Source organism: Neodiprion lecontei, chromosome 2 (assembly GCF_021901455.1).
Source record: "Neodiprion lecontei isolate iyNeoLeco1 chromosome 2, iyNeoLeco1.1, whole genome shotgun sequence".
NCBI lineage: Eukaryota > Metazoa > Arthropoda > Insecta > Hymenoptera > Diprionidae > Neodiprion > Neodiprion lecontei.
In genome coordinates, this window is record NC_060261.1 from 16859101 (window position 1) to 16878137 (window position 19037).

At 37.5% G+C, this 19037-nt stretch overlaps 2 protein-coding genes and 1 long non-coding RNA gene across 5 annotated transcripts in view; 2 read left to right on the forward strand and 1 right to left on the reverse strand.

Moving 5' to 3' along the window:
* The window catches only part of LOC107221709 (flotillin-2), a 533503-nt gene that overhangs the window by 135339 nt on the left and 379127 nt on the right, over positions 1–19037 (forward strand). The window lies entirely within an intron of this gene.
* Positions 1–19037, forward strand: part of LOC124292851 — a 36120-nt gene that overhangs the window by 15140 nt on the left and 1943 nt on the right. The gene's annotated exons all lie outside the window — the stretch shown is intronic.
* LOC107219049 (glucose dehydrogenase [FAD, quinone]) lies at positions 167–12015 on the reverse strand. 3 transcript variants are annotated; one of them, XM_046731109.1, is made up of 6 exons: positions 11888–12015; positions 10481–10748; positions 7358–7623; positions 5635–5948; positions 3428–3728; positions 167–3104 (listed from the first exon to the last, which is right to left on the reverse strand). In XM_046731109.1, the coding sequence occupies exons 3-6, from the start codon at positions 7493–7495 to the stop codon at positions 1989–1991; spliced, it is 1869 nt and encodes a 622-aa protein (XP_046587065.1). In that variant the 5' UTR covers positions 7496–7623; positions 10481–10748; positions 11888–12015; the 3' UTR covers positions 167–1988. The 3 variants fall into 3 exon arrangements, with proteins under 3 accessions (XP_046587065.1, XP_015512604.1, XP_046587067.1); XM_015657118.2 differs by having other exon boundaries at positions 11829–12004; XM_046731111.1 differs by lacking the exon at positions 11888–12015 and adding an exon at positions 11422–11814.

Below are 19037 nucleotides of genomic sequence, written 5' to 3' on the forward strand. Positions count from 1 at the left end.
TCGCTGAATCAGAGAAAATAAAACACAACTGGAATGTACTTGTGAGTTGAAATTGTTTTGTTATTTTCCATTTTTTTAATGACATTTTTGCACCAAGGGATAATGTTTTTTTTCCGAATGGGTATTAAATTATGTGCTAATATTAGGATTTGAATTTATACACAGTTTTATTTTTCACATTTACAAATTATTTGCAGTTTTGTTTTGCTATTAAAATTATTACAACTGTCGAAACTCTTTCATTCTGTTTCATATCTCCCATCTAAACCTATTATAACGTAACGTATATAAAAAAGAAAATATGTCTCACGATTACTCGCCAACATTTAGTTACATTGACGAGAAAAAGAGTCGGATGGAAAATGGCACGTGTATCGTAATATAATACATAATTATAACCTTATTTACAGATATTTCTACAATTATAGTCACAAAAATTCATATGAATCCACACTCGAAAGTCGAAATTATTTTTAAACCTTGCAAATTTTAATCGGCTAGTCTAAACAATGGATAATGAATTTATTTCAATTGCATGTAATCAACGCCGCGTTGATACTCTGTTTTTTCAATTGCTGAAAAGATAGCCCAAAACCGTTCGCCATTAGTTTCTAATTATTGATATTAAAATTTTTGAAACATGGCAAACCAAAAAATCGTTGAATTTCCAATTAAGGGGCGATCGCAGTGCCCACGAAGCTACTCTTTTCCAGAGTAAGGAAATTATTTGAAACTTTGGAATATAATAGCATTTACTATTGTGTTTGTGTGTTGGCTGAAAAAAAGTTCGAAAATTGATGTAAAAATATGGAAAACATAGGATTCGGATATCAGTAGCGTAATATAACCTCAAACTAAATAAGAATCTACTACATGTTCAGTGTTTCCATCAATTTTTCGAATCGCTTTGAGCCAATATACGAGCATAATTTCAAATACTATCATTCTTCAAAGTTTGATACGATTTCGTTGCTCCAAGAGGAGAGAATTGTAACACCCTTAAGAATACCGCATTTTGTCAACCAAAAGACTGTTCGAACTGTATGTAACCTTTATTCAGAAATTGTAAAGTGAAAAGCTCGAAATGCTTTGTCTATATCACTTACGAATAATCAACAAAAACAAACTATACGCAAGTATGACAATTACTCGGAAAGAGTAAGTAACTGGTATGAGTAACATTCTTTAATTGTGCAACGAAAAATCAATACACCGTCTAAACTTGACCCGATTCCGGTCATTTATTTGTCGGGATGACTCAGTTGGTAAAGTTTTGATTGTTGCACAGCCTTAAACCGAGCTTACCAAACAGTATCCTAATTTGAGCAACCCGGCTAGCTCATTGAGTAACCAACGAACCGAAAGTAGCTCGTTCTCCATATCTGAACTTAATCGTATCAACCAAATTTTTCCGCTCATGTAAATCGGAGCGTTCGTATAATAATTTTGAATATTTCTATGATTCTTAAATGTCGCAATACGAAAGTAACGTATTATCGAATTTTAAGCATGTTCCGTTCATTCATTTGCAAAGTAAACGAAGAATAAGAATGATGTCAGTCGTTTGTCGAGTGTAGAACTGTCACATGACCTTGAAATTAATTCTATAACAAGTGAAACTTCCTTGTTCCCCAAGTCTGCTTAATCCTAAATTCCGCGATGAAAATGTAGTACACTGTCAAAGTTGGAGCCGATTCTGTTCGTTTGTTCAACGATAAAACGGAAACGGTCGAGGTGACTCTGTCGGTAAAGGCAGGACTATCACACGCCCTTGAAACTCTGATGAAAAGTGAAACTACCTCGCTCACCAAGTCTGTTTTATTCCTAATTCCGCGATTAAAACGCAGTGCACTGTCGAAATTTGAGCCAATTCCATTCGTCTGTTTTATCGAGATGACTTGGTGGATGCAAATAGAGCAGTCGCACAGCCTCGGAGCTGATAAACATCATGCGTGTCTCGTGATGTCCGCGGATTATTGCGAGCTTTGCTACCTCCCCGTTCCCTGGAATTTCTTGTGCACACGCCAGTCCTGTTTGATCATGTCGCTGGCCTTTTCGCCTATCATGATCACGCCGGCGTTGGGATTGCCACTGACAATTTTAGGCATGATGGAAGCATCGATGACTCTGAGCCCTTGAACGCCGTAAACCCTAAGCCTGGGATCGACAACAGCGTCCGGATCATCGGCCGGTCCCATCTTGCACGTTCCAACGGGATGGTAAATGGTGAAGGTAAAATGGCGAATGGAACATTCCCAGTACTCGTAGGTGTCGAATGGAAACCTCTGGCAGCCGGGGAAGGGTATCATGTGAGGACGCGATCCGAACCTCTGGAAGGTCGTTGTGTTGGACACTTGAAGGGCAATGCGGATGGCCTCTACCAGCACGTCCATGTCTTCCTTGTGGGTAAAGTAGTTCGGATTGATGTCCGGGTAAACCGCCGGGTCGCGGCTCCGAAGTCGAATCCAGCCGGCACTTTTCGGCCGCAGTAGCAGAGGCAGGATTGTCCAGGTCTCCGCACTTAGCAACGGTTTGTATACGGTGTTGAAGACGCTATCTCTGAGCCCCAATATCCGTCGGATATGCTCGCCGCCGTCCGAATTTATCGAGCTTGGCGCAAAGTGGAATTGCACGTCCGGGAAGGCACCTGACTTATCGGCGAAGCGCGTGTTCACAAAGGCGAGACCTTCCACGCCCAGACTCGTCATCGGGCCTCTCTCGCTCACTATGTAGTCCATGGCCACTGGCAGCGTTTGGAACCGGTCTTTCCGTAGCGTGACCGGCTCGTTGACGATGAACGTCAGGCCGCCCAAGCCCACGTGGTCCTGCAGGTTTTCGCCCACCTTCAGATCCGACAGCACCGGGATTCCGAGACTCTCCAAATGCTCCTTCGGCCCGATTCCCGACAGCATCAGCAGCTGCGGTGAACCGATCGCTCCCGATGAACTGATTATCTCTCGCCGGACTCGCACCGCGTTCATTCTTCCGTCTCGCACATACTCGACCCCGATTGCTCGCTTGTTCTTGTTGAAGATTATCCGCGTTGCTTGCGCCTTCAGCGCTATGTGCAGGTTTCGCCGATTTCGTACCGGTCGCAGGAACGCCTGCAAGTAATAAAATTCAAGCGTCAGATTTCGGCGTTCTCCCGAGCTTATTGACAAAGTGTCTTATAGTGCCAAAGCTCGAAATGTTTTTTTCTTTTACCAAATTCACCAAAAATCGGGAACGAAATGTTTTTTTTCAAATCAACACGGGCTGACTTCATAACAAAAATTGTCCTTCTATTCTTCACTTTTCAACAATCGTATGACGTTAATACAGAGTTGGACAAATATTTATACAAGCATATTTCGTCGACATATTCAGTGAATTCAAGCAACCCTGTCTCTGTTTGTAACAAAATGATTTCGCGAAAGGTGTTGCATGCCTTTGCCGTCGAGCAGCGACTCCCTCTTCGTATCGTCCCCTGGGCCAGCATGAAGCCCGTCTGGTTGGCTCCGTTTATGTCTCGGTTCTCGTAGCCCAGCTCGCTCCCTGCCTTGATGAATGCCACAGCCAACGGCGTCCGCCACGGCGACTCCTGCACCGTCAGGTAGCCGCCGGTGCCGTGGTAACCAGTTCGAGCCAAGTAGGGGTTCCTGTTGTCTTCCGACTTTAAGAAGTACGGCAGCACCTCCTCGTAGCTCCACCCGCTGTTTCCCAGCTCTGCCCAGCCGTCGTAATCCAGTCTGAAAACCGGGTTCGATCATTTGAGGGGGTTCGACGGTCAAAAACTGATACCTTTTATTAATTTCACAAGATAGACCGTACACTTAGGGACAGTGAATCTTAGACGGCTAATTTTTTACACCAGACAGTTATGTTGGCAATACAGAGAAACCTGCAGCGCCACAGTCGGCCGAGCGCGAAACAAACTCAACCTCAATAAACGTAACATAATCCATGGCCGTCGAATCTAACCTTAGAAATGACGTGTCAATCCAACAAGTCATTATCCCCGCGGTATTCTACGGTTAGATTCGACGGTCATGGGTTATGTTATGCTTATTGAGATTGAGTTTGTTTCGTGATCGGCCGACTATGGCGATGTAGTTTTCTCTGTGTTGCCAACATAACTGTCTAGTGTAAAAAATTAGTTGTCTCAAATTCATTGTCCCCAAGCGTACGTTGAGGATTTCTGAAATTATTACATTTGTGAACCACGAAGACCTCTTCAAAAGTAGGAAAATAAAAAATACTGGAATTGTGGACAGCAGTTTCGAAATCGATGCTTCGTTTCCAATTGTTTTAAATCGTTTCGAAACGATAAAAAAACGTTATTAAATTCTTTAGATATGCTTCCATCGTGGCTCATTTTATTTAGAAGATTTTCTTATACTAAGTCACTGGAAATTTTTTTGTTTATCAAGTCGGCATTTTTTAATATTCAACTTTAGAACGTTGGAACATTTAGAACATTTCATGTTGAGTCGCAGAAAATCGCAATGAATTACTGATTACACTGAAAATCAAGGAAAATTAAATGATGAAGTAGAAATTGATAGAAATCTTGGAAATTCAATCTTAAGTCAAGGAGAGCATTATGTCGCGGAAACTGATCACTATTAAGGTGCAAATGTCAATTTATATTTGATTTTTGCTGTTTCAACACTAAGAACCACATTTCACATAATCCATTCATGCAGAGTTGTATATGTGAAGGTGCACCGTTAGTCCAATTTGGCTCCGTAATAAAACAGTGCCATTTCCGTGTAAAATAGTGGTACATTTTTTTCCATTTTAGCCCAAAGTCTGGCAGTAAAAAATATTCTTTACAGTCAATTTGTCGTCGCAGATCCTCACACTCGCACAGAAAAGGCATATTTTCTGAACGCAACATTACCTTGTGAGGTCGAATTGAGCCAACGATGTACTCTTAACTTTACAACAATTACAACTATCTGGGTTTGCTGAAAAATAGACCTATACGCGGTCACCGATTTATTGCCCGTGAAATGATCACGTAAAACTTGGTTTGTGATGTCGAAACAGCTAACATGAACCATGAATTTTTCGAAACTGTTAAAATTTATGCTGCTCGATGAAAAAAGAAATATTTGCATTCTGTAGTACATAATCAGTTTGTCCAATGAAATAAAATTATTTGTTTGATTCGTAAGCGAGTAGCCTCTTACAAGGAAGTTATCCCAGGTGGATGTCTTTGATATGATTTCTTTTGTAATATGTTATAGTAGACTAAAAAATAAGCGACACGTATTTTTTTTTATCTGCCATTAAATACTTTATGGGGCTGAAATCACCCTCCAAAGTAAGGCATGTCGTTTAAGTCGGAATATAATATTGTTTAACCGATCCTAGTGGAAAAGATGTCTCATAATGAGAAATGAAAAACGTTATTTTCTTAATTGAATACAAAAACTGCCAAGACGCGACTTATGACATGCATTAATATGGAAGGTGGTTTCACTCTCCTAAAGTGTTAATGGCAGATAAAGAAAATACGTGTCGCTTAGTTTTTAGTCTTCTAGGTATAACATATTACAAAAGAAATGAAATCGGAGAGATCGAGTTGGGATAGACCCAAACTGACCTTCCTTGTCAGTTTCGAAAGCACGAGACCTTAACTTTGCTCACCTGTTGCCGCGCACGTAAATCATCGAGTTCAAGACGCTGCTGCCCCCCAGAACTTTGCCTCGAGGCCAGTTGCATCGATCTCCTACCATCGCAAGGCAATAGGCCGAAGCACCCGGGGGTGAAGTTTGGTACTTCCAGTCGAACTCAGAAAGCTGCGTGTATCCCGCCAACGCCGGGACGTCGGAAATCTCGTTCTCATCGCCGCCTGCCTCGAGGAGCAACACCGTCCAGTTCGCTACTTCCGATAGCCTTGAAGCCACCACGGCTCCAGCGCTTCCTCCCCCAATAACGATGAAATCGTACATCGGCAGAAGCTAAAAGAAGGTCGAAAATTGCGTAACCGTTATTCAGTTTTCGAAAACCGTCCAGACCCAAGTCTCGATTCGCACAAAGGATTCCTTCAATCTACTGAAATGTGGCTGAGGAAACAGAATTTTTTTCAATTGAAGTAAACGTTATTCTATTAAAAAAGAAAAAGAAAAATAACACCGAACTTTTGTTTCGTGGATAAAACCACGTTCATGTAATCGAGAGTGTTTGTGTTACTTGAAGAGTTATGTCCCTCACACTTGGAAACTGCAATGCTCGACTCGATGCTCGAAAAACGAGTTGATACAAAGTCGCGTTAAATGGTACAAGTAATGTACTAGTAATTTACTAGTAACTGTTTTTAATCGTTATTCAAGGTCACGATAAATATTTAGAAGTTCGACGTGATCATAAAAATAGTGAAATTTACACTGTTTTACGTAAGTCAAATCATAAAACTCAAGACCCAGATTCAGCGTATTAGGGATGAATGAACTGGACCGTCTGAATTAAAAGTTGGTAATAGCGAAAAACATTTTTAAAAAAGTTTCAGTAGTGTCATTTGTGCCATTGATGGTGAACTCAGTTGTAAGAACGTCCCTTCTGTGTAGCAGAAACGAATCTGAAGAAATTCGAATATCACGTGCTGATAAATATGAAAAATTTTACACAACGTTTCAAGGTGCTTTTTCATCCGCTTGTGACGGGAAAAAATTAGGTAATATTACATTATAGTCATGGTATTTTTATACAAGACTGGAAACGATAGATGGTTGGAAAGGCCTTCCTATCAGGGTTGATTTCGTCTTTCGCAGACAGTCTGACCGCCGAAGGCGCTGTCAGGTATGATAAACGAGAATCTTTTGAGGTCTGTGACAAAAATTTCAAAGAAAAAATACTTCACCTCGAAAGTTTAAGGTCCATTATTATTTTAGAAAAAAGTGCAACCATACCGTCAAAGCGTTGCTTATAACTGGGGTTTATTATCGACATCGAAAAGTATGTGCGCGTTTTAATTTACATAAAACTTCTTTCCGAATTGTCCACATATCTTAACGTATGGTAGGTACTGGAATTTGCTCATAATCATATGCTCGTTTCTATGACATTATAGAAGTGTTACTTCATTCTTCTTCACTATGATCAGTACACTGCTGAAATTTTTCAATGTCTTTCATTATCTTTCTAACAAACTTTTCATTCAGGTGGTTTAACCAATTCGTCCTTGATTGCGGACATGTACTTGATACAAGTCAGACTCGAAGTTTTTATTTGTGGTAAAAAAAATGCCACGATGATTACAGTCCTGTTTTGAATTTGCTTGAGCACAACCGAGTCGTTTTACTTCGTAATGAACTTGCGCAAGCTGCGGAATTCCGGGTCTTTCATGTTCTTCGCTACTGCGATATTTCACCTGTCTTGCGTCGGTTGGATGACCCTCTGGGTCGACGCTGTTGTAGCGAATGACGCTGAGGCCGATGGCGATCAGCGGAATGGCGGTCAGTCCCAACAGCGAAGAGGATCCAGCAAGCGCTGCCAAGCCGGTCGACATCTTGGTTCTTCGATGTTAGCTTTTGGCGAAGTTTATGGTCATTCGATCCGAAACGCCATGGCGATACTGGACGAAGTCGCCGACTGGCAGGCAGGAAGGAAATGAGAGAGTCGATACTCTCGCTGTTTCTGCATGAATATTTACTCGTTAGATCGATTTTATGATTAGAAACTTCTCGGTTTCGTATTTAACGTGATGCTAGTCTCTGCGATCATTTATCCGGTGAGAATTAATGTCATTTGCAAGTTTTGGTTGAGGTGCAAAAAGCGTTTGCTGATGCACCGAGTCCATTGCCTTGGAAAAATTAGACGCGAAACCTTAAAGTTCGATATCTACATGTGAAAATGTGACGGATAAAAATTTGAAAAAAGTTGCGAAAGCTCAAAGTCTTCCGGATCCAATGAGTCGTCCTCAGTTATGAAGTACGATTCAGGACATCGTGACATATTTTCCTCAATCCGTCGATACGTGGACAAAGTTCGACTGGTTGCAACACGCTGGTGAAGAATGTGAAAAATTTGAAAGAATTCAAGGACTTTCTCTGAAAATTAGTTGAAATAGAGCCGTTTCAAATTTTGAAAGTTTTCAAATATCGCAATCGCCTAAGTTGAAAAGCTGCGAAGCTGCGATCGTGGAAACTGATGAAACTAGGCAAAAGCAAAATACTTTTAAATTTTCAAAAAGGTATAGATTTCTTCACGCTTCCGAGATATTTGAACAAAAGCTATGCGACATATTAGTTGTGAAGAGAATTAAATAGTCTACATTTTTCCACAAATTTTGAGCTATTTTGAATTCGCCCAGCTTCGGCATATTTTCGTTCACGAAAGTTAAATTTTTTTCTAGACTTTTCAAAATTTCAAAAGCCATCGGTTTCAACCCTTTTCGCTGCTGGTATTTGAAATGTTTGAATTTTTTTACGCCCCGCAATAAAAAACGGCAGCAAGTCAAACTTTGCCTTTCAGCAAATGCTGCAAAAAAAAAGATACACGTTTTTAAACCTCAAAGCGATTATTGCTATAAACTTCACGGTTTTACTCGGAGGTTTCAAAAAGTTTTCTGACTCTTCTTGGAACCTTTTTTGCGCCGAAATTATCAGCGTTGAAGTCAGTCGGTCAAGTTGTGTAAAAGAATTGTCATCAGTCAAAATTACACTTCTGCATTATAATTGTACATAAAAAACGCATTACACATCCATCTTTTGTAATTAAGAATGGATTTAATATTTTACTTTGTTTCAATTACAAATCACATATGGGGAATTCCATACGATTTTGTTCAAAAATGATTCTGTAATTACCCCAACTGGTTAATCATTTATAATATAAATATTGAGAGTGATTTTGAGAAGAACCTTTTTTAAAGTTCTCGAAAAATTCTCAATAACTGTATTTTATTTTCCAAACATTTCAAGGCTGGCCCAATGATGGGTCGATTTTTTTTTCTATTTTTTTTTTTTTTTTTTTTTTCTTTTCAACACCAAATTTTTTTGACCAACTAAAACATTGTTTAAATGGCCTGAAAATGTTCAAAAAATTCTCAAAACTTCGATTTTTCACTTAGAACGTTTCTACACCGGTTTAATTATGAAGTTGATAAGAAAAGTTGCACGTACCACAAAATAGATAAAAATCGCTCCATAATGAAACTGGTCTAGAAATGTTCCAAGTGGAGAATAAAAGTTTTGAAAATTTTCAAAATTTTCAGACCGTTTAAACAATGTGTTAGCTGACCAAAATAATTTAGTGCTGAGAAAAAAAATGGGAAAAAATCGGCCCATCATTTGTCCGATCTTGAAATGTTTGGAATAGAAAATACGATGTCTGAGAATTTTTTAAGAATCTTAAAGTAGGTTCTTTTCTCGAACACTTTAAATATTTGTAAATAATTGAACAGTCGAATAAGAAATCTGAAAAAATCACGGTACGGTTTCAGAGTCTGTATTATTGCAAAAAATTTATTAAACAAAATAATAAATGGCGAGGGTCAGACGTTGATCGGGTTCTCATGGAATTCCCCAAATGTAACTTTTCATTAAAATGTAATTAATAACAAATTGTAATTAAGGATTGTGGAACATACTGCACTAGGCGTACAAACTTTTTTTTCTTTCAAATACCGTCTCTCATTGACGTAGGTCAGTAACCCTTTTAATCATAACCGTAAGTATTCTTGCCATTTATTTTATATCCATTTTTTGTATATGTAGAGAACTTTGCAACATATTTCTTTGCGGTTCTTTACTGTTTCTGACAGCATACTGATAGGTTGCAATACTTGAGAGTAATTATTGCGAGATACTGTAAATTATTATTGTTAGAAACAAATTGATTCCCAAAAATCGCGACAGTCGAAGTAATAATTAATTTCCGAGAAAGTGACCCCTCTACATGTTTTACATAAATTATAAGTCTTTGGAGTCGCTGATTACGAATTTGAAATCGAATTTAAAAAGTTCAAGATGGCGGATCCAGTATGGCAGATAGAAATTTCAAATTCCATCGAATGTATAAAAAAAACTCTCATCAGGGATTTTCGGGGTTGATAATAAAGAATCTGAAATCAGATTTTGAAAATTCAGTACGGTGAATCCAATCGGTGATACTGAAAACCCCTGCATAGAGTTTTTTGTCCGTATTCCATGAAATTTGAAATTTTCGTTCACCACTTTGGATCCATCATGTTGAATTCCAAAAATCTGAATTCAGATTTGTAATCAGCGACGCCGAAAACTCCTGCGTAAAGTCTTTCAACTGAATTCAGTGAAATTTGAAACTTTTGTCTGCCATATTGAATCAGGCATTTAGAATTTTTCAAATTCGATTCAAGATTCGTAATCGGTGACACCAAAAACCATACAATACTATCTTGTTATAAAAGTTGGCTCAGAACAATAATGCGCGAGTTAAAAGGTTGAGAAGGAAGAAAGATCGGACTCTGATAAATTGATAAATGCAAATATTCTAAATATAGGTCGTCACTCACCTGTAATCTTGAAAGTTATAATGACGGATTCACTTTCACTCAAGATCAAGTCGTTGTTCACACGTGTTGTGTGAATGGCGGCAAAACTGCAGCCGAAAGTTTCGACCGTTCTTGGTGAAATTTTGCAACTATTAACGCCGCCGAACTTCGGACCAAGTTACACGCGTTGCTGATATAACTTTCTTTCGAAAACTAGACGGCTAGACTGATAGGTTTTGCTCCAGGCTATCATCCACTTGACCGCGTATATTCACGCGCGATGAATAAGCTGAAAGAAACGGTACTTGTTTAAAGTCATACCAGGAGTATTGAAATAGTAAAGTTTAAACGAAGGCTAAATTTATTCTTTTCTTCTCACTTTCAACATCAATATCCTTCAAGTTTTTTTAGAATAATTGCGACTAGAATTTACATTTTCTCTCCGAGTTATTAAAAATAGTTTATAAATTTTGTCAACATTACAGTTACCGTGATTGAAACGTCGCAAGCTACTGTTGTTAATCTTATTATGGATAATTCAGAAAATTTATATAATCTCTGGCCGAATTTCGCGGGCATCTGTTGCGTTAACTTATCAATCTGAAATCAGTTATGCGATCATGATTTATATATTTATATAAATTTGTTTCCTCCTCGTACAGAAAATGTTTCTACATATTGTATAACATTGTCAGTTGCTCCGGTATTATTATTGTCGCCAAATACTTTCAATATTTAATTGACCATATTTGTTTCTTTTCACGTTTCAAAAGCAATCGATTCTAATTTTATTCGGATACGTTTTCCTTTCAAGTCTTAGCGGCTTCTCAAAATTAGCTTATCCAAAATATAACTCAGAGAATTTATAAAAAATGTATTTGCGAATGAAATGAACTATCTTTAATCAAAATTGGTCAAACTGTATAAATTTTTCGATCGATGAAAAGTGATGGTACAATTACATTTCATTGATATTATTAACAAGAAAGTGGTTTCATTTTAAATTCAATGTTTCAAAATGTTTTTCTCGCCTGACGAGAGCTATTTCAATCACATATTCTATCACTTTTCACACACTTTCTTTGTACAAAATCGAACCACGTTTTTCTTCACCGAAGACGAAACTTGTACGGACACTCAAAAAAAAAAAAAAACAAAAAAAAAACCATCACTTAACAAGTTCCATCGCATCTCATTTATGATTAAAAATTGACCGATTTTCGTTATTGGAATGCCTGACTGGTTTATCAATGGAATCGAATCTCGGACACCGAATGGTCAATTGATTCGATAAAGCGATGAATTATACAATGAAATTTTTTCAACGTAAGGAAGACAGCGAACGGTATTTTTATCCGTGCCACGGTACTTTTCTCCTTGGAAATCGGTGAACCGTAAACCGTTGACTGTGTTCACTGAAAAACTCACTTGCACTGATCAGCTGACGTCACGGATTATTGTCAGCGGAAACGATGGAACAGTTTTTAGTTTAGTTGACCGAGAACAAATCGCGAATATAAAGTGAGCCGGTCTTGAAGTCGAACGTTGGCTCCTCGTCTCGGTGAATGCCAGGAGTGAAACTCGCCAGCTCTTCCCCCGCCATCGTGTCCCACCTTCACCATCGCCCAGTCGTCGTCTATTCGACAAGAAACCTCTGCCTGCCTATTTCAAATTCATTCCCGAACGCTAACGGATAAATTGGACGTATCGTCTGAATGAAAAGTTAGGAAAAGCAAACAGAAACGTTTAAAAATCTCCAACAGTCTTAACTCAGGGTAGCCACACATTTGGAAAACGTAGAAATGTCGGAGAATTTTTTATTTAGTCATCGGAAAAACTGAAAACTTCACTTTTCCATCATGGGAATTGGAAATGATTTTCTGAGGTAGCAAATTTACTTTTATCCGTACAGAAAACAAATTGGCTTGAATTGACTTTTTTATTCACTGTACTTTTCTTCGATTCGAATTGAATTAATAAGTTGAAAGATTTTGATTTTTTTAACCTGTACTAGAACTGGGAAAATGTCAGGGAAAACCAGGTTTTAGGTCTTGGAAAACCTGGAAATGTCATGGAATTTTTTTTTTTTTTCCAAAAAATTTGTTGCCACCATGTATTTGTACCGATGATACAGAAATTAAAATTGACAATATATGTGCTGGGAATGAATCTGACTGTGAGCAAACTTAAATGACATGAGAAATTTTGAGCAGATGTTTTATAATTAATATGCTCAAAAATAATTACACTTTGGTACTTTTTACCTGATTAGAATCTTTTTTGGACATATTTTGTACTTTGTAGACATATTTAGAAAGGAGTTGTCAAGTTGCAATTCAATATTTTTCAAACAATTTGTGGGTATTTGGACAGCGAGCAAATTGAGCCCAAAAGCTTTATAATGGGTTAGAAAACCTCTAGAATTTAATAATTTTGACAGCTTTCTTTTAAACAATGTTCTAAAATTGTTGATATCTTAGCTCGTGTTGCTCGAATGTTTCCAAAATTCTTTTCTACAAGGCAATAGGAATGTTGTTTCATAGTTTAAACCATTATTGCTGCAAATAACGTTGCTGGAAATTTTTTGAACATCTTTTCCCCCTTTTCCTAACTTTTCATTCAGACGGTCCAGCCGATTCATCCTCGAAACCGACTCTTCCAGTCTTCCTTGACATACGTGACTGACCGCAGGTGCACATGCACAACTTCTTCATTGCCTGCTTAAGAATTTATCGTCAGGTGTACAGTCCGGTTGGAATGCTGTCAAAATAAAAGTATGAAAAAATAAAAAAACCGTTCCACCTTTTTTTGTGATTGGAAAAAATCTGTAGCGCATACCAAATTTTAACAATTAAGTCATAGCTTATTTTATTTGCAATTGAATCGTTTACAGATTAACTGAAATTCAATTGTTATTCAGTTTTTAAGGGGACTAGAGCGTCGAATTGGGAAATGATGGATGCCAGTAAAAAAATTTGATTTTTCACAATTTTTATCAATGGTTTGAATGACGTAAAACAATTTTTTTTTTAATCACACAAAGTTGATAATAGCTTAGAGTATAAGAAAAAAAAGTTTAGAGAATTTTTTGACATCTGCTTCGCTTTTCAGCGACATCTTGAGTTCTACCAGCCCGATTTCATTCAAGTTTCACTGAAATACTCCCAGGGCTTGTAGTTTTCGGGGCATAATCGAAGTAAAGAAAAAAAAAAAAAAAAAAAATTCTACCATTTTCGTAAAAACATCGATTTTTTGCCAGAATTCAAAGCTTTGTTAATTAGTAATTAAAAAACTAAAGTTTTCCCAGAAACTCCCGAGTATGGTCCGAAAATGACGCACGTAATGAAGATGCTTTTCAAATTTTGAGGGGACCGAAAGCTCCGTTTTAGAGAAATCGTGTAAAAATGCTCAAAAAATAAAATAAATAGGAGAAAAACGCTTTCACTGTTTTGGATGCTTTTGCGTGACGATCATCAGTGCTTATGACGATTAAAAAGCTCCCTGCGCTGTGACCCGGAGTTTCTAATGCAACATCCTCCTCGACCCTCTGGTTATTCTATGATTCTTTTTCTCTAATTCAGCCTTCTTTTGATCGTTTTTCCATATCAATCCACCTGGCGGGATATCAAGATTTCACGAAAGTCGAGTTCACGAAGCGCGCAATGATTCACGTTCTCAGTTGTCAAAACCGTAATATTTTAAATTTTTCATAAATTAAAACGCTAAAAAAAAAAAAAAAACACAAAGGAAAAGATCGACTCGCGTAAAATCAATACATGCTGCTTATATTAATAACTAAAGCTTAATCTCTAAATGTATTTATTCCGTGAAATATCCGAATCAGGCCGCTTATGAAGAGTTCGTTGAAAAAAATTACGAGCTTTTATACATTGAAGTTGGAAAAACTATACGATTTTACCATTAATAAAAGCTGTTCGATATTTTCATTACTACTGGTTTATTATAATCACTAAACCGTCTCGATCAAAACACACTTCTTGGAATTCTTTTTACACCATAAAGACCGTTTTCCTGTGCAGCTCATTAGATCCCAATTCTGTTTGGTATCAATTTTAAACCTCTGTTTCCTGATTTTTCCGTTTTCACATATTTTTTACTGGACTGTACACCGGACGTGTTCTACTAATTTGTCAATAAAATTAGTGAAAAAAAAAAACAAACTTTTCAATGTTCATCATGTTTTTCTGTGCCAGTATAACAATAGTCAGTTCAGAGTATCAGTCATTATTTGAAAAGTGTTATTTTTCGAACATTTGTTCCATTATTTCTTCTACATGTAAATCGGAATATTGATCGCAATGACCGTTGAAACATTTTGGACAATCACTTGTTTGTAATTTTGAAAGTGTTCAGCCAGTCTTCAGATACCGGCCTGCAATTTTTTACGGTCCGCAGGACTTTCACGATTTTAACTTGCAGAGAGACGAGCTCATTTTCGTTTTTTATCCCGTTGTAAATGAGTTTTTGCTGTCATTCGACTCCAATTCTCTTCTCCTACAATCTCTCAGACGTACAGTCGGGTGAAAAAAAAGTGAAACACGAATTGAAAAATTGTAATTGAAGCCAATCAACTTGCATCGAATTATTTGTAAAAATCTCTAGGATATAAAAAAAGAAAAGAAATTGAATGTTAGTTGAACACTGAAATTTAACTGCGCAAAGCCCACGTTATTATCAAAATCGTACAACCGAATCACAAAAGTTGTCGAACGTTGAATGAAATGATACTGTATTTTGTCAATTAAAATTCAGTTGCCAAAAATGGTTTCCGGCCTTGCGAAGAGCTTTTCAAATCGATAAGATTTTATTACTTCCCATACCTGATTCATATCGCCACTCGAATAGCCTTTCAACTCATAAGAATTTACCAAGATGCCCAATTCATTGACCACGGTGACGATTTCGATACATTCAGGTACCGTGCAGCGGTTCTTGGCTTTCAGAGCCCGCTTAAGGTGGTTCCGTTGGATTCAGGAATGCCGCGATGAGACCCGAATTCAACTTTCTATACGCGGTTGAAGCGCAGGTTGAAAAATCCAACCCCACTTCTCTTATCGTCTCTTCAAGCCAGTAACCACAATTTAATTAAATTCGCGTAAAACAATTTCTTATAGCAGTGATTTTGGTTGAGAAGAATCTTTGCTGCGTTTGCGAAAAGTTAGTACATCAAACGTCCAGTCGAGATTTGTGCGCGGTTTTTTTTTCGCTTGTTTTTTTTCAACGCTGAAAACTGCATCCGAGGTAAAAACAAAGTTTCGTGGTTCTGTGGCAAGTGGCTCAAGGTCCTCGGCAGCAATTAGGACGCGACAGCTGCGGTGGTGATTAGACGCCAATTTCAGAAGAGGGTTTTTGCTTCTTTGAATAACACGAAGAGGAGTGAAATTCTACCGATATCGAGGGTTTTCCAAGCGAAATCGACGGTGTAACGACGTCATCGTAACCTTGGAGGAGAAATTTTGTGATCCGTTTTCACCCGAGCTAATTGAATTATAAACTCTAGGTCTTTAAGTTTGGTCACGACGCTTGGTTGTCATGCTGTACAATTTGTAAATTATTTTAGTAACGCTATCAAGTTACAAATTTGACTTGCGTAAGTTTTTTTTCGCGTTACAAGTGACGCTACGATACAGAGAGCGTGATAGTCCAGTCGAAATGTCTAAAAACAGAAAAAGTAAGGAACGGATGCTTAGAATCAATGACGGAAGTTTAGTTCCGATGAGTTTCATCATGTGCTCAGAGTTCATAACATTTATTTAAATCAACATTCAAGATACACGGGCAAATTTTTATGCTAAAAACTTTTCCACTGTCAAAATGGGTGTCATTGTCCATAATGATCTAAAATTGGGTTGACCGTTGTATCGAATTTCATCACTCCGTATAGTCCGAATTCCAGGGCAGACAAAATCCCGAATAGTCATTATTCGGAAAGGTTCTGTTTTTCAAAAATTTCTCACGTCTGTTCTCCAAATGTCTCGTAAAATTCTTCATTATTTATTTGAAGCATCTGTAATTTGGACTATACGGAGTTTGGACCATTCGGAGTTTCAACTATTAGCAATCCAAATCATTTGGTGTTTCATCCATTCTTAATTCAGTCCATTCGTAATAAAAGATTCGAGGTTTCGACGATTCGCAATTCCATTCCTTCAGAGTTTTTCCAACATTGCAACTTATGAGATCCGACGCAATGGTCGCACTGAATCGGATTGTTTTCATATCCAACCGGCACCTGTTAAAATTTTAAATCTGTCAGCTTGTTCCGATTTGGAAGAACATTTCAAGCACGCGTTCTTTGCTGATCAGCAATAGACAATCACTTGCCTCATGAGAAGAGTAAAACTCTGAAACTAAGATAGTGAGCGGCTTGAATTTCATGTCATTCCGTCGATCTGATTAGTGATGCAAATGGTTCTGCAGCGTTTCGCTCACTTGCACTTGCATACGGTTTACTTTCTCTCCTCTTTGGCGCACTGAACAGCCATTCAGCCTTTGTAATTGAACGCTTGTTGTTTGGGTACCTCTACACTTTATTTTCCGCGTCTCTGTCTCCGAATTTGCATGACACTTGTACCGAACTTGGCCTTCAACTTTCCGCATCGTCAAGCATCGTTTACATGCATATTGTTAAGAAATCATTGCTGTTACCAGGTTAAAATTACCGATAATGTATTACGTATATTCGTCTAGCTACAATTTCTCATTCATGGCCATAATTTTTCACTGAACTATCTTAAGGAATATTTTGAAACAAATGTTGTAACCTGAATGCTAAATAGTTAGACTAAGGTCCGATCGACAAGTTAGACGTATCTGTGTACGAGACGCCCTATCTAAATAACAAACTTTCTATGGCCGACGACAACCAGAGTCACAGAGAAATGAAAAAGCCTATTATTCATTAATAAATATTATTCGTTTTCGTGTGAATTCTTGTCGAATTTTATTTGGGCTAGACGAGCGAGTGACCTCTTAAAAATACCGTAAAAATTTCATGATTGCGTAGAAACGAAGATATCGATTCAAATATCGTGAAGAAATTCTGGGATACTCTTCAGCTGTTACATTTCAAGGAAAATTAGTCGTCTTTAGCGAAATGAAATTTTTAATACAAGAAAAAAAAAACGTAAAACAACGAAATCCCGGAAAATGGATCATTCAACTCAAAAAATCACAGATCGCTAAATTTTTAATATTTTGAGCTGAAAATTGACTTAGTAACTCTCAAGACACAGATACTTACGAGAAAAAATATGAAGATACTGCGCGACGAAGAAATGTCATTTATCGAAGTGAGTGAAGTTGAATTTTTGAAAAAAGAATGAATTAACGATATTTACGATATTTCATTACAGACTTGGATCAAATCCGATTATTTTAAATGGTTTTCGTATAGAATTTACGGCGAAGAAGCCCTGGGGGTCACTTTGACCCCGACGTGCAGCGTAGTAAGGGTCAAAGCATATCAATTCGGTGCAAAGATTTTAATATTTTTACCACACAATTTAAAAAAATGGACATCTATCTATCGATGGTTAAAAACTGTGGAACATTCTTAGTTTCATACATAATGACGCTAATTCCGTTCTTGTTTAGTGGTAACTGGAGCATGTCTGCGATGTCTCAACGTTGGCAGCTAGCAGTAGCTGGATGATTTCGTTCTTTTGAATTAGAAAGGACTCAATTATAACTAGCGTGAATTATACCAACTAAGTAAACCAGTGCAATTATTTCGTATATCGCAAGGATTGTGCAAATAACAAGATTCTACAAATATGGAAAACAATTATTCGTATCTGCGATTGATTTGTCCAAGCGACTTCTAGACCTTAATGAGAGAAATTTTTATTTCCGGTTACCGCTCAGTCCTTAACTATTTTCATTGTTTATCACAATCGAAAAATATAGTTCTAGGTACAAAATGAAAATTAGTTTTGTAGCTGTTACCACAAAGTTTAGTATCCGTTACCATTCTTTCTCATTACGATCACTGTTACTATATTTTCTTGTAACTGTTGCGAAGATTTAATGCTCGTGCAACAATAAATTGATGTTAAAGCCTTATTTAACTAAAAAAGTAGAGTAAACCTAACAAACTACTTTTGAGTTGCAATTACCAAAAACGGATCGACAATAGCGCGAAATGGTTACGCGTACCTCGTTTTTCGTAATTCCAACAATATTCAAACAGTTTTTTTAACGATACCTATTTCACTGAATTTTCCTAGTTACTGTAACAAATGAAATTTTTCTCAGTGCGAATGACTAATTGTTAATCATCACGTAAATTAGTGCCAGTCTTCTTTCGTTTGCTTTTGAAAATTTTCATCAAAGTTTCGTGGCAAATGTCGTCTGCAGAGTTTTCCGAACACTGTAGTATAAAAGTTTTATATCTTTATTCCGCGAAGCCTCGTTTTGACGATTTATCAAACAGCTTTATTCAAAACTTTCTTTTGCTGCGCCGGTGAAGTTACGAAATGATTCATGCTTCGGTGATACAGCAGTCCTCTTTATCGACCGATCTTCCGATCCCGTCAAGTTTGGTTCCAGCTGTTTC